This window comes from Sturnus vulgaris, chromosome 4 (assembly GCF_052056855.1).
Source record: "Sturnus vulgaris isolate bStuVul1 chromosome 4, bStuVul1.hap1, whole genome shotgun sequence".
Taxonomy (NCBI): domain Eukaryota; kingdom Metazoa; phylum Chordata; class Aves; order Passeriformes; family Sturnidae; genus Sturnus; species Sturnus vulgaris.
The window spans coordinates 236,580-251,214 of NC_142246.1; the positions used below are offsets into that span (position 1 = coordinate 236,580).

General features: G+C 53.6%; 1 protein-coding gene across 1 annotated transcript in view; it reads right to left on the reverse strand.

Annotated features, from left to right (window-relative positions):
- Positions 1–1,519: 1,519 nt before the first annotated feature.
- LOC106862432 (GDNF family receptor alpha-4) overlaps positions 1,520–14,635 on the reverse strand; it is a 65,715-nt gene continuing 52,599 nt past the window's right edge. The window contains exons 5-10 of the mRNA XM_088164390.1: positions 13,890–13,970; positions 10,367–10,712; positions 6,157–6,266; positions 5,100–5,234; positions 4,278–4,435; positions 1,520–2,107 (exon numbers count right to left, since the gene is read on the reverse strand). Of these exons, the coding sequence (XP_088020516.1) occupies positions 1,961–2,107; positions 4,278–4,435; positions 5,100–5,234; positions 6,157–6,266; positions 10,367–10,712; positions 13,890–13,970 (977 nt within the window). The 3' untranslated portion in view covers positions 1,520–1,960. The remainder of the gene's footprint in view (positions 2,108–4,277; positions 4,436–5,099; positions 5,235–6,156; positions 6,267–10,366; positions 10,713–13,889; positions 13,971–14,635) is intronic.

The window sequence follows — 14,635 nt, forward strand, 5'->3', positions numbered from 1 at the left end:
CACATACAACTTTTAGCTCAGGGTGTGACTTGTCACCCTGCACACACGCCCTGGAACTGGTGTGCTCCTCTGGAAAACCCTGGGTTAGGAAAACCTGGTGCTACAGCCCTGAGGACCTCAAGGAGCAGCACTTTGGACAGGATGCAGCAGGAGGATTTCTGTTCATGTCAGACACATCCACAGGTGTTCAGCTGAAAACCAGAGTGGTTTCCTGCTGGAACAAAAGCCAAGGAAGGATTGCTGCAGTTTCTCAGAAAATCTGAAGCAATAAACAATGGGAGAGCTTTTGCAGGAAATGGGAATAAAAAGCAATGGGCTTTGCTATGTTAGATGCTTCCTAATCCTTTCGACGCATTCAAATGCCAAAGGATTAATGATATTTATTGGAGGAGCACAAACCAAGGAATAAATGGACTGCTGCAAAAGCCAGGCCTCATTACACTCAGGGGGACTCTGGGGCTATTGCTCTTCCTCCCATGGCACTCAGCCTGGGTAAGCATTGATCCTCACTCCTCCTCACCAGCTTCTTTCCTGGCTTCACATGGTACAGGGGCTCAGCCCCCCAGGAGGGCACTGGGACTCCTCAGCTCACCTCCTCAAGGAAATGGGATGCTCAGGTAATCCAAGGTCACACACCTTGTCCCTGTGCCCCAGGACACACAGACCCTCACCTTCTCCCTGGGCTCTGCTTGCAGCTCAAAGGGTCCCTTCAGCAGCCTTTGCTTAAATGACATCTTCACTGAAAAAACAAGAGGCAAAGCCCTTCACCTGCTCACCTGCACACAGGTGGTTGCCTCTGCCAGTTCTTCAAGGAGGGGAAACTCAATCCAGTCCCTGCCCATGATTTGGCCTTTCTTGGCTGGGTATGTCTGTCTGCAGGGTGGTATCTAGCAAACCTCTCCTATCCTGTCTCTTCCCTAATGAAATCCCTTGGCTGGAGACCCTGTGCCTATGAGGGCAGGGGGTGAACAGGTAGCACGTGAGAGTGGGATGTGTTGGGCTCACACCAAATCCTGCCCATGGGCTCCCACATTGGCCCCTGATGGAGAGAGGGCAGCCTGGAGTGGGACAATGCTGGCCTCTGGTAGTTTGGATATGACAAAAAATGCCCCAAGCACTGTACAGGACTGGTGGATAAAGATGTTTGGGTTGGGACACAAAAAATTCAGCTGTAAACAAAATGCAACACACATGTTTCTTCCTGAATACCATCAATACAGGACACAGGGTTCCCTAAGGAGGGCCCGAGGGGCAGGTGACAGCTGGGACATGGATGCTGGTGGCACTCTGGCCATGGTCTTGAGAGGGTGGATAATCCCTGCCAGCCACTTCAGAGTCTGGTTACTTGGTCCTCCCCAGAGGTGCTCCAGTGAACAAAACCAACCTCCTTCTCACCAGTCGTGGGGTTTCTGCAGCCTGAAGGAATCAGGCACCTTGTCCTTCAGGTCCTGAGCAACCCTGGAGACGTCACATCACTTGACACATCCTGTCCAGAGCCCCTCAGCGTGGGCTTCAGGAAACCTCTGACATTCTGACATGTCATCCATCCATCCATCCATCCATCCATCCATCCATCCAAAGTCTTTCCCCTCTTGGCTGGGGCAGGAAAAAGCATTTCCTTTGCAGCTCTCATTTCTTGCATCAACTCCCTCCTCCGTCTTTTCCAAGGAAATTGTCCATGGCTCCAGCCCTGTCCATAGAGAGCTGGAGAAACAACAACCAGGCTGTGGTGTGGAAAGCTGGCCAGGACCAAGAATGAGCTGGTTGTCAACAATGCTGATCATAAAAAATCAAATAAACTGGCAGACAGATGAGGAGGAGGAAGGGGTGCCAAACACTCACCTTGCCTTCCCTTCCCCTCCCTTCTCCCTGCTCTCCTCCTGAAACAGTTACTGGTGTGGTTGCTCAGTAAAGAAACCAACACAAATCGAGTCTCTGCCTGGTGTGTGCCAGCCCTGCCTCACATCACGGGCAGGCTCAGCACAGCTGGAGGGAGCAGGAGCCACATCTGCAGCAGAGAAGGGGCCCAGCAGGAAGGGGCTGCTGGGCTGGACGTCCCTGAGGACAAACGAGTGGAGCCACGCAGGAGCCTCTCCTCTCCAGCCACCTGAAAGAGAAAGGAGAAAGGTGAGAGGTGTGGCTGATCACAGAACCATGAAATGCTTTAGGCTGGAAGAGACCATAAAGACCATCCAATTCCAGCCCCTGCTACGGGCAGGGACACCTTCCCCTATCCCAGGTTGCCCCAAGCCCTATCCATGGCCTGGAACAGCTTCCCAGGGCGGCCACAGCTTCTGTGGGCACCTTGTGCCAGGACCTCTTCACCCTCACAGCCAAGAATTCCATCCCAAGATCCCATCCAGCCCTGCCCTCGGGCAGTGGGAGCCATTCCCTGTGTCCTGTCCCTCCAGGCCTTGTCCAAAGTCCCTCTCCAGCTCTCCTGGAGCCCCTCCAGGCACTGGAAGGCCACAGTGAGGTCACCCTGAAGCTTCTCTTCTGCAGGCTGAACAATCCCAGCTCTGTTTTTCCTCACAGGGGAAGGGCTCCATGTGTCCAACCAGACTGCTGTCCCTCCTTGGTGCATTTGGGGCTCGGGGGCTGTGTGGCCCCAAGTGTGTGCATGGCCAGAGGGGCCAGGGCTGATTTCAGCACCCAGACCCTGGCCTGGGGGCCAGTGCAGCTCCCCAGGAGATGCTGGCGAGGGTGGTCACAGCAGGGTCACGGGTGGGCACTGGCTGGAGGTGCCTGGGTGAGTGAGGAGCCCCCTCAGCTCAATGCTGATCCAGGCACCTCATGGAGCCACTGCTGGCCATGGCTTCACCTGGTGACCCTAAAGGTGGCTGTGGAATAAACCTCCATGGTGCTGGGAGACATTTCACCAGCTCTCCCCCTCAGCTCCAGGTGCCAACCCCATGAAACCTGGAATGGGATCTGGGTTTGAAGCTGAGTCCAAAGCCAAGAGCAAAGCCCTGGTTTCCCTGGCAGGGCAGCAGGGCCAGGCTCCAGCAGCACTCACAGCTCAGCTCAGGGATGTGCTGCTGCCACCAGGAGCTTGGAGATGTGGCAGGGCCATCCTTCACTGCAGCTGCTTTTCCCACTGCTGTTGGGAATACTGTCCTGGTCACAGAGGCCTCACAGCTTCTCCATCACTTCCAGGATCAGGCTCCCAGGGCTAGATCTGGGCCTGAGGCCACTGCTTGGATTTCTCTAAGGTCTCTGAGGAGAACACCAGCTTGAGGGAAATCCTGCAGCTGTGCTGGCTGCCCAGCTCATGGCCTGGTGAAGGTGTCCCTGTGCTCTGCAGCAGTGCCACCAGTGCCCTGGAGAGCACTGAGGGAACCCGAGGACACTTTTCTCCACCTCCCAACCCGCTGCTCTGTGGAAACAGGGTGCAGAGAGGTGAATTAGGTGTTTTCCCAGCAAAAGAAACAGTGACAAGCCTTAAAATAACCTACATTTGGAAGCTCTCTGAAGGTATCAGTCAGCCCAGTGCAAAGCCTATGCTCAGTCCTTGGAGTCTAGTTAAAGCTGACAGCTGCTGCAACCTGAACATTCAGCAAATCAGGGTCACTGTTAATTATTCAATAGTAAAATAATTGAATCTGAAAATTACTCTGGTGTGGCAAGTCAAGGTCATTTTGTTTTATTCAAAAATAAAATATTTAATGCCTGTCACAGCCATCATCAGTAAATGGACATGTTATTTGTTTTAAAATAATTACAATTTAATATTATTTTGATTGTAATAATTTGCTGATGAACAGAACCTTTCCTTTCTATTTTTCCAATGCTTAGCAAAGCTTAGTTAAACCTCTGCATTATGACCTCTAGAATCCTCATCTAACAAGGGGGGAACTTGTGTCCTGGGAAGTTGAAATGCTGTGTGAAGCTGAACTGATGCTCTGAAGGACGGTGAGGAGCCAAGCCAGTGGTCCTGGCTGAAAACCCCATGGATTTCCCAGAGTTTCTAAATGGAACATGGCTCTGAAAAATGAAGGGAAGGGAAGGGAAGGGAAGGGAAGGGAAGGGAAGGGAAGGGAAGGGAAGGGAAGGGAAGGGAAGGGAAGGGAAGGGAAGGGAAGGGAAGGGAAGGGAAGGGAAGGGAAGGGAAGGGAAGGGAAGGGAAGGGAAGGGAAGGGAAGGGAAGGGACAATCAGGCCTCCAGGAGGTGGAGGGCGGGTTGGATGTCTGCATGTGACTGAAATGACACAAGTGGAAGAAGGAGCTGAGGCGAGGAGGCTGCAGGAGGCACAGACGTGGCCGATCAGCTCTCGTACCTTGGTGGGCTGGAGGTGCTCCAGGCTGCTCTCTCTGAGCGTGGCCACGGCTCTGTTGGCATTTCGCTCCTGCTTGTACATCTGTGTGGTGGGGGGGATGGACGGGGCCGCGGCTGTGTTCAGGTGGGTCCCGTTGCCAAAGGCCTGGATGGCGTTTTCTTTGTGTGGGAAAGATGGAGAAAAAGGGGTGTCAGGGCAGGGGGAGAGCCCCTTCCCCAGCATCACCCAGATGGAGCCTGAGGCTCTGCAGAGCTCCTTTGTGACAGCACAGGGAGCTGGGCACTGCAGCCCCAGGCATGTCCATGCCCCCATGGCCCCATGGCCCCATGGCCAGCAGCCCCAGTAACCCCACAGCCCCAGCAGTCCCAGTAGCCCCTGTAACCACAGACCCCCAGCAGCCCCAGTAACCTCAGTAGCCCCAGTAGCCCCACAGCCCCAGTAACCCCGCAGCCCCAGTAGCCCCAGTAACCACAGACCCCCAGCAGCCCCAGGAGCCCCAGTAGCCCCAGTAGCCCCACAGCCCCAGTAGCCCCACAGCCCCAGTAGCCCCAGCAGTCCCAGCAGCCCCAGTAGCCCCAGTAACCTCAGTAGCCCCAGTAGCCCCAGTAGCCCCAGCAGCCCCAGCAGCCCCAGTAGCCCCAGCAGCCCCAGTAACCACAGACCCCCAGCAGCCCCAGTAGCCCCAGCAGCCCCAGTAGCCCCAGCAGCCCCAGCAGCCCCAGCAGCCCCAGTAGCCCCAGCAGCCCCAGCAGCCCCAGTAACCTCAGTAGCCCCAGTAGCCCCACAGCCCCAGTAGCCCCAGAGCCCGGCAGTGGCACTCACGCAGACAGACGTTGTTGGTGAAGAGGTGCAGGAAGCTCTCACACTCTTCCTGCCGGTTGCCGCTGGCGTTGCAGGTGCACCAGGGAGCGATGCTGGACGTGGAGTTGTCGATGTAGTTGGGGGTGATGGGGCTGCCTGCCGGGACCGACGGACAAGTGTTACTGCAGGGCAGGAACTTCAGCAAGGGGCAGGGACATCCCTTGGTGCTGCTCTCCTGGCTTACTGTGCTCAGCCAAGCCCCTCCATGACAGCAGCAAAACCCTTCAAGGGCTGATGTCATGGGTCTGGTTTGCTCCCAGGGAAGAGAAGAGGAGCAGTCACAACCCTTTTGGTCACACCACCATCACCAAAGCCTTCAGTCAATTAAAAAGTGCTATCACTCCAAGGAATGGGCAGTTTCTGGGAATTCAGTTCCCTAATAACATTCAGAGAATAATGGAATGGTTTGGGTTGGGTTGGAAGAAACCTCAAAGCCCATCCAGTGGGCTGGAATGAGATGGGATTTGCAGGTCTGTTCCAACCTAAAACATCCCACGACTCTGTGATGTCCCTGAGAGCTCAGCTTACTGTCCTCAGAGCCCGAGCCCTGTCCCACCCAGAGGAGACAATTCCCACCCAGAGGAGACAATTCCCACCCAGAGGAGCCGTGTCCCACCCGGAGGAGACAATTCCCACCCAGACGAGCCCTGTCCCACCCGGAGGAGCCCTGTCCCAGCCGGAGGAGCCCTGTCCCACCCAGACGAGCCCTGTCCCAGCCGGAGGAGCCGTGTCCCACCCAGAGGAGCCGTGTCCCACCCGGAGGAGACAATTCCCACCCAGACGAGCCCTGTCCCACCCGGAGGAGCCCTGTCCCAGCCGGAGGAGCCCTGTCCCACCCAGACGAGCCCTGTCCCAGCCGGAGGAGCCGTGTCCCACCCGGAGGAGCCGTGTCCCACCCGGAGGAGCCGTGTCCCACCCAGAGGAGCCGTGTCCCACCCAGAGGAGCCGTGTCCCACCCGGAGGAGCCCTGTCCCAGCCAGAGGAGCCGTGTCCCAGCCAGGCTGGCCGCAGCCCGTACCGATGATGCCGGTGTAGGCCAGCAGACACGCGGCGTAGCTGTCCCTGCGGCAGCCGCTCGCAGCCTGCGCCGAGGGCTGGCAGTTCAGCTGGAACTCTGCATAGCGGGACCTGGAGGGGCCACAGCACAACGGGACACGTCAGCACAGCAACTGGGGCTGGACTAATCACCACTGGGGCAACTGGGGCTGGAGTAATCACCACTGGGGCAACTGGGGCTGGACTAATCACCACTGGGGCACCTGGGGCAAGAGGGATGCAGGAGCACGCTCGTGGTATTTACAGAAGGGAATCTGTTTGCAAAGTGCTGCTGTGGGTGTTCTTCAAACAGCTGGAACTGACGTCCTTTTACAACCTCCTGCCCACCCCAACAAACACAGGAGGAGGTTTTGAACAGTAATGTCTTACAGGCTTCCTCCAGGACTGCAAGAAAAGTCCAGTCTTGGAAGAAATGTTTGTTTTCTGGTGTGTGAGGTCAGTTTTTCAGGGAAGAGCTGTTGCCAGGAAGAAAGTCAGTCTGTGTTGCCATTTTATATCTTTTGGATGACAACTTTGCCTAAAGACTCCAGCCTTCATATTCAGTCTGATTTGATGAAACAGAGAATTGCTCTGGTCCAGTTTCTGTCTCTAAAGACTCTAAATACAGCTGAGGTCACTTCAGATGGAGGGAAATGTCCAGAGGTTCGGATATGAAATGTCCTCCCCACCACCAGGGCTGCTGCCCCATCCTCTGCTGCAGATGTCCATTGTCAGCAGGGGAACTCTGCAGCCTGTGGAGCAGGCAGGTCATCCTGCCAGCCACTTATCTGCCACCAAATTCTTTAGGCATCAGTCAGCTCTTGGCACATGGTGGTGTTTGGAGATCCTAGGGCATTTGAGGCATCAACACAGGGCTTTCAGGCAGGACACAGCAGCAGCTGGAGATCCAGATCCATCCCAGCTTCTTTCCATGGCCAGGCAGGAAGGGATTCCACATGGCACTTGAGCTGCTTTGGAAACTCAAACAAGCACCAGCACTGACAACACTTGAAGGGAGGGATCTTCATGTGACAGCCTGCACTGTCTGAGCTGAGAACTGAGAACCTCAAATATTTACCCTGCCCGGGCAATCTCAGAAGAACTGAGCATGTTGCTTCTCCTCTCCTGCAGACATGTTGCTCTTGCTCCTGGTCAGTGTCAGCATTCCAGTTTGCATTTCCCAGCCTACACCCGAGTCTTTTTTTTCTCATCTTTGTTCCCATATTTGCCCCATACCAACCATTTTCTTCTGTAACATGGACAGGCAAAATCTTTCCCAAAACTTAAAGCATTGTTTAGAGATTTAGAGAAGGGAGATAGTGACTGCAGATTTTATATAATCCGTATATAAAATCCATATTAGTAGAACCCAGCCCTATGAGCTGGGAAGGTCAAAGGGCTAGAGCTGTGCAGGAGCTGCAGTGCAGACAGGCTGGGACTTGGAGTGTTTCACTCCATTTCTGTATGATTTATTCCTGCCTCTCCTTGTGGATTCTGCACTGCTGGCTTTGACCAGGTCACATGTCAACCTCTTGCTCCCTTTGTGTCTCTAGAGGATATTTTATGTTATATATTCAGAGACCAAGGGACCAGATAATTAATAGCAGTGCTGCTTGCAGGAAATAGTTTCCAATCTCCTGGGGAATAACACTCTCCCCTTTGAACCTCTTCCTCCCCACTGGGCCCTCTTGTCATGTTAGGGAGAGGGCAGTACCCCCCATTCCAGATCCCCTGGGTAGCCAGGGGACAACATCTGAGCAGGGCCTGGTCAGCCCAGGGGCTTTGCATCTTTCAGAGTCTAGCTGTGCACAGTTCAGTCCTTCTCCTGCCTCCATTTCGTTGGGCTGCAGAGTGCTGAGGGGATTTGGACTTTGATGAGAGGATGCTGCAGCTCTCACCTTCCTTTGTGAAAATACATAACATTTTTATTGTAATTAAAAGATGATGTGCTGGTAGGGGACGGCTGCTGGAAGTTGAGCTCAGGAAGTCCCAAACCCCACAGCAATTAGAGACTGAGACAGTACAGGGAGGTGTGTCCTACACTTGCTCTTGGGCTCTTCCCTGGGGTCTGCTCGTGGCCCTGCAGGGCACTGGGCTGGGGCCCCCATGGTGCTGTTATTGTCTCACATCTCTCACTGCCAGGTGGGCTCTGCTCCCCAGAGCGCTGTGTGGATGAACCTTCTGGAACATCAAAGACTTTCTGAGAAACAAGGAGGTGAAAACAGCACAGATGAAGGAAAAGCACTGAAGGGGTTCTGCTTGTCAGTGTGCACAGGGGATGGGTCTGTGTGTGTGACTGGGGCTGGATGGGAACAAGAGGAGAAAACCAGGCTGGCCACAGATTGTGCAGTGGATCTGGAATGGCACTGGGATTCTGAGACTCCCACTGCAATCACCAAAACACAGAATCTCTGAATCGCAGAATCACTGAGTGCTTTGGGTTGGAAGAGACCTAAAAATCAACTTGTTCCACCCCCTGCCACGGCAGGGACACCTCCCACTGTCCCAGGTGCTCCCAGCCCCAGTGTCCAGCCTGGCCTTGGGCACTGCCAGGGATCCAGGGGCAGCCACAGCTGCTCTGGGCACCCTGTGCCAGCCCTGCCCACCCTCACAGACAGGAATTCCCCCCCAATATCCCATCTAAATCTACCCTCCTTTGGTTTCCAGCCATTCCCCCTGGTCCTGTCACTCCTTGCTCATGTTCAAAGTCTCTCTCCTGCTCCCTTGCAGGCTCCTTTTAGCTATTGGAAGTTGCTGTAAGGTCTCTCCAACACTCAGCCTTGCAGCAGAAGGATATATTATTTTTATATAGAGAGATTAATTTTTCTAATTAAACAAGCAAACAAACAAACATTGTTTTAAGGCCTTCACAAGTGCCTGTGGCTGTCAGGATACCTTGGGTGCTCCTTGAGGATGCCCTGGGCGGGGGAAGAGGGACAGTGAGGGAGATGGACTGGTGACAGTGGCTGTAAGGACCCTTCCCCCATATTCCTGCTTAGCCTGCACCTTCCTGGAACTGTTTCCATAGCAGGTCTTTCCCTAGGACCAAAGCCAAAAATCCATAGAAAATGCCTAAAAAACTTCAGCATGATCATCTCCCATCTCCTGCTGTCTGCTAACATGTTCTGTAGGACACAAGGACACAGCTCATGGGAAGGGGCCACCAAGGCACCAGCCTGTCAGTGAGCTGTGGTGCACATGGAGTGTGTCATCACACACATAATGAGTGTGTGATACATGACCTGTGTCATCACACATAACCTGTGTCATCACACACATAATGAGTGTGTGATACATGACCTGTGTCATCACACACATAACCTGTGTCATCACACATAACCTGTGTCATCACACACATGATGAGTGTGTGATACATAACCTGTGCTATCACACACATAACCTGTGCTATCACACACATAATGAGTGTGTGATACATAACCTGTGTCATCACACACATAACCTGTGTCATCACACATAACCTGTGCTATCACACATAACCTGTGCTATCACACATAACCTGTGTTATCACACACATAACCTGTGCTATCACACAGCCTGTGCTATCACACACAGCCTGTGTTATCACACACATAACCTGTGCTATCACACACAGCCTGTGCTATCACACATAGCCTGTGCTATCACACATAACCTGTGCTATCACACACATAAGCTGTGCTATCACACATAACCTGTGCTATCACACATAGCCTGTGCTATCACACACAGCCTGTGCTATCACACACAGCCTGTGCTATCACACACATAGCCTGTGCTATCACACACATAACCTGTGCTATCACACATAACCTGTGTTATCACACACATAACCTGTGCTATCACACATAGCCTGTGCTATCACACACATAACCTGTGCTATCACACATAGCCTGTGCTATCACACACACAGCCTGTGCTATCACACATAACCTGTGCTATCACACACATAACCTGTGCTATCACACATAACCTGTGCTATCACACACATAACCTGTGCTATCACACATAACCTGTGCTATCACACACAGCCTGTGCTATCACACATAACCTGTGCTATCACACATAGCCTGTGCTATCACACACAGCCTGTGCTGTCTCACACAGCTCAGGTGCCGGTGAGTGCCCTGTGCCAGCCCCCGTGCAGGCAGGGCTGTGCTGTGTCTCGGTGCACTCCAGCCCCGTTTGCACGTTACCTGCACACGTAGTTTTCCCGGCAGGAGTCCAGGGGCGCCAGGCAGTTGGGTTTGTCCTTGGCCTCGTAGGAGCAGGCCGGGACGATGGTCTGGCGGCGGCGCTCGGCGCAGGCCGTGTCGTCGCAGGGGCAGAAGAGCAGCTCGTGGGTGAACTCGGGGGGCACGCGGTCGAAGAACCTGCGCAGGGCCTTGTGGCACTTGGCGCGGTTGCAGGCGTCGGCCCGCGCCAGGCGGCGGATGCACAGCGACACGTACTCGGTGCGCAGCCGCTGGCACGTCTCGTCCACGTTGCAGGCCTTGGCGGCGTCCAGACAGCGATTCACCTGCGTCACCTCGTTCTCTGAGCCTGCGGGGCCGTGGGGCACGGTGAGCAGGGGCTGGGCTGGCCTCCCTGCCAGCAGCACCGCCCTGGCACCTCCAGCCCGCCCTGCTCCATCCCTGGCCACCAGGTGAGACACTGCACCAGGTGAGACACTCCAGCAGGTGAGACACTGCACCAGGTGAGACACCGCACCAGGTGAGACACACCACCAGGTGAGACACTGCACCAGGTGAGACACTGCACCAGGTGAGACTCCAGCAGGTGAGACACTCCACCAGGTGAAACACTCCACCAGGTGAGACACACCTGCTCCACAGGCAGAGCCCATGTGAAGTGTGGGTGTGCCCTCCCTGTCCTGGTAGCACCAAATCCCCTCTCCACACTCATCTTTTCCCAAGAAGTGCCACAGTCACGTACCAGACTTCACCCCCCAGGGCTCACTCCACCAAGCTCGCATATTTAATAAAATGAATTTTGCTTTAATCTGGGCATCTGGCAACGCTTTGCTAATGCAAATGAACTAGCCTGAGGCCTGGAAGACAGCAGGCATTAGAAAGTGCATTGACTTATGGCCAGGAATGGATCCACTCAGTGTTGGGATCTCCACTAATGGACTGCTAATGTTTCCACAAGCTGCTCAAGATCAAAGACTGAGCCGGTGGCAGAGCTGGGTCTGTGGTACATGGGTGGTCTGCACTAATTCCCGGCACCTCAGCCTCACTGTCCTGGACAGGGAGTTTCTTTAGGCCTCTGGCTTTGGCAGCAGCTGTGTTTGCTCACGCCAGGATCTGCCCAGCTCAGAGAGACCTGTCTGGGTCACAGAGTGCTCCATCCAGAGCAGTGTGAGCCAGAGCCCGATGTCCTGAGCAGTGGCAGTGCCTTCTCAGAGTGGGATCAGAGGCACCACCAGCTCTGAGCCCCTGGGACCCGATGCTGCTGCATGGCAGGGCACCTGGGTGTCTCCCCACACCTTTGCAGGGTCACCCTTGGCTTACATCGGCAAAATCACTCTGCATGTCCACCCTCCTGAAAAGAGGAGAAAGAATGACCCAGCCTGGGAGGGACAGCAGAGATGTGCTCTGGGATGCAGGGAAGGTGGAGGAAACCTGCAGTAAGGGGAAAGGTCAGGAAAATAAAGCAAAAACTGTAGTGATGGATGAGGAAAACTGTGTCTTCAGTGGGAAAGTGGGGATCTCATGTGTTTATATGCCAACAGCCTTCTCTGTAAATACAGGGAAAAGGAAGAGGGAAAGGTATTGGTCTAACACGGGTTGTAGGGCTGCTTCAAAGGTGGATGGGGGTCTGTTTTACAGAGGGGAAAATGCTACAGGGGCCCTGGAAGGAGTCAGTGGAGACATCAGACTGTGACTGAACAGATAAAACAAGCGTCCTTCCAGCTTGACAGAGAAAATGGACTTGAAGCTGGTTTTCATCTCTCTGAATTAAAATCATGACCTGCAGCACACCAGAAGGACTTTCTCCCCAGCAGAGAAAGATTTTTCCACCGAGGAAAAATCCCCAGAATGAGAAATTCCCAATGCAGAGTCAAGGCCTGTCTTTGACTGGGAGTTAAAAGCAGCCAGTCACTGCTGACAGTGTTAAAACACCGACAGTCTCCCTGAGCACTTCAGAGCTGGCTGAGCACTTCATTCCCCTGACTTTATCAGATGCTCTTTCTCCCACCATTTATTTTTCCCTTCCTGTTGCCCCCTGTTGCTTACAGTGAGCTGGAAGTCAAATGCCAAGTTTTTCAGTTATTTTATGATGGGTGAAAGTTTTGCTTGTTGTGATCCCATCACTAAATGCTCACCTTTAAAACTGCCCAGAGATGAATATTGCCAGAGCATCGGTTCATGCTGGGGAGCTGCCAGCTAACGTGTGGGAAACAGTTACTTGGAAGGGTTTCATTACCCATTCAGCCAATAAATCACAGGGAACATGCTGGATTTTCTCCTCCTCCCACGCAACACCAGCGGATGTGCTTTTTAAATCACTGCTACAATTGGAGTGGAGGGATATGGTTCCATTTGTGCAGTTTTAGTAGTGGCCATATATTGTTTATATAAAATTTAGTTGAATATACCTGTTGTTTACTTAGCCTAGGGGTGTCTTATGTTCTAACAAGTTCTTGGGATTTCTTTTTGGCAGATGTGAAAGAGGGTCCTTTGGCAGTGTTGACCATATGACCCTGGACACTAAAGGGCAACAGGCTGTAAGTTATGTAATAGAAGATATTGATTAGTATGAATAAAGGCAAAAAGGTTAAGAAATTTCATGTCCCTAAGTGGATGCCAAGTCCTCTGAAGAATCCCTGCTGCTCTGGGCCCATTTGCTGCACAACCTATTTCAATTTACTTTAAAAACCTGACAGTGTGTTAACCATGCATAAAAATCCCCACCCCTGGACTTCCTCACTTGGGTGCACTCCAGCTGTGTCTGTCACCCCAGAGCAAGGCACACATCTGGAAAAGCTGTTTGGGCACATCTGCCTGAGGCACAGGAAGAGCACGTTACCTGCTCCCAGACAGGGAATTTTGGAGAATAGCCCACAGCTTGGTAAGGTTTCCCCAGGGCAGTGGGGCATGGGCTGGTTGTGGTGGCAGCTGTGCCATTGGTGATGGATGGGCGCTGGCCACACTGACCCTTGAGCTGCTGAGCCCCGAGGGGTGTCAGGCTGCTCTGTCAGCTCTTAACAGGGTTACAGAGCAGGGCAGAACAGGGCTCTGGGTCCTGAGGTTGCCCTCAGGGCAGCTGGTTAAAGGCTGTGGCTGGGATCAACACATGGGTTGAGTTATTGACCTTTTTTCCTGCAGAGTTTGATCCTGTGAGTGGTGTGGAAGCACCTCCTCAAAGCTAACAACGCCCAAGCAGCTCCTGTTTGGTGAGGTGTCTGCATGGAACAGATCAGCCACTGCTCTGGAGAATGTGTGCCTGGGATGGCTCATTGTACCACATCTCCAGCCCTTCATGGTACAGACACGAAACAGCCAAAAGACAAAAACCACAAGTGCTTTTCCCGAGAACATGTAACAGTTTAGCACAGCAATCAGAGGCAACTCCTTGGAAAAACAATTGCTAGACGTGAACCAGGCAATGCTCACACGGAGCACAAAGGACTTCCCAGTGTGCAGAGGGACCCGTGGCCAGGTCCCTCCCTCCCTGCCTGCCCCAGGAGTGTCAGAGCATTCCCCTCACACCCACCTGCAGTGATGGATGCCAGCCGGACGTAATCGAAGCCCCTGACGAACGGCTCGTAAGGGGAACTCTCCAGGACATTCATGCCTGGGGGAAAAGAGAAAGTGGTGAGGAGGCGGGTGGGGCTCCTGAGGGATGGCTGAGATGCACAAGGTTCAACATCTGCAGTGAAGGATTGCTGCGTGGGTCCAAGGGGACTGTGCTCTGAAGGCCACCAGTAAATGGATACTCAGTCATGGGAGCAGGTGTGTGGACACATCTTGGAGAAGGGAACAGAATGTAACTGGCCTTTTAAAATATATCTCAGTTTAGGAGTGGGGCAGCCTGTCAGGAACTGCTGAGCCCCCACTCCCTGTAGCTCAAGCTCTGGGGCACACTGCAGGGATTGCCAGAGAGGACTCCAGGACACCAGAGCTCCTGCTCAAGGGCCGAGCTCACATCACCAGCTCCCTACACACACAGCATTTCCATCACCATTATTGCTGTTCCTTCTATGTGCCTCCCTGGGTCAAAGGTGCTCACCTCTTTTTAGGACACAGGCAGGGCTGTGCACAGCGTTATGTGTGTGATGACACACTCCACATTTACTGTCACCTCTCCCTTCCTCCTTGCCAACAGCCTCTTCTTACTTGGCACAAAGCTAATGAGCCACAGCTCCTGCAGAAACTTCCTCTCTTTGTTTTTAAGGCTCTGGGAGCCTGATTTTATTCAACTGGTTCTTCCCTTTCATCTGTGCAATGGTCTGTAATGCC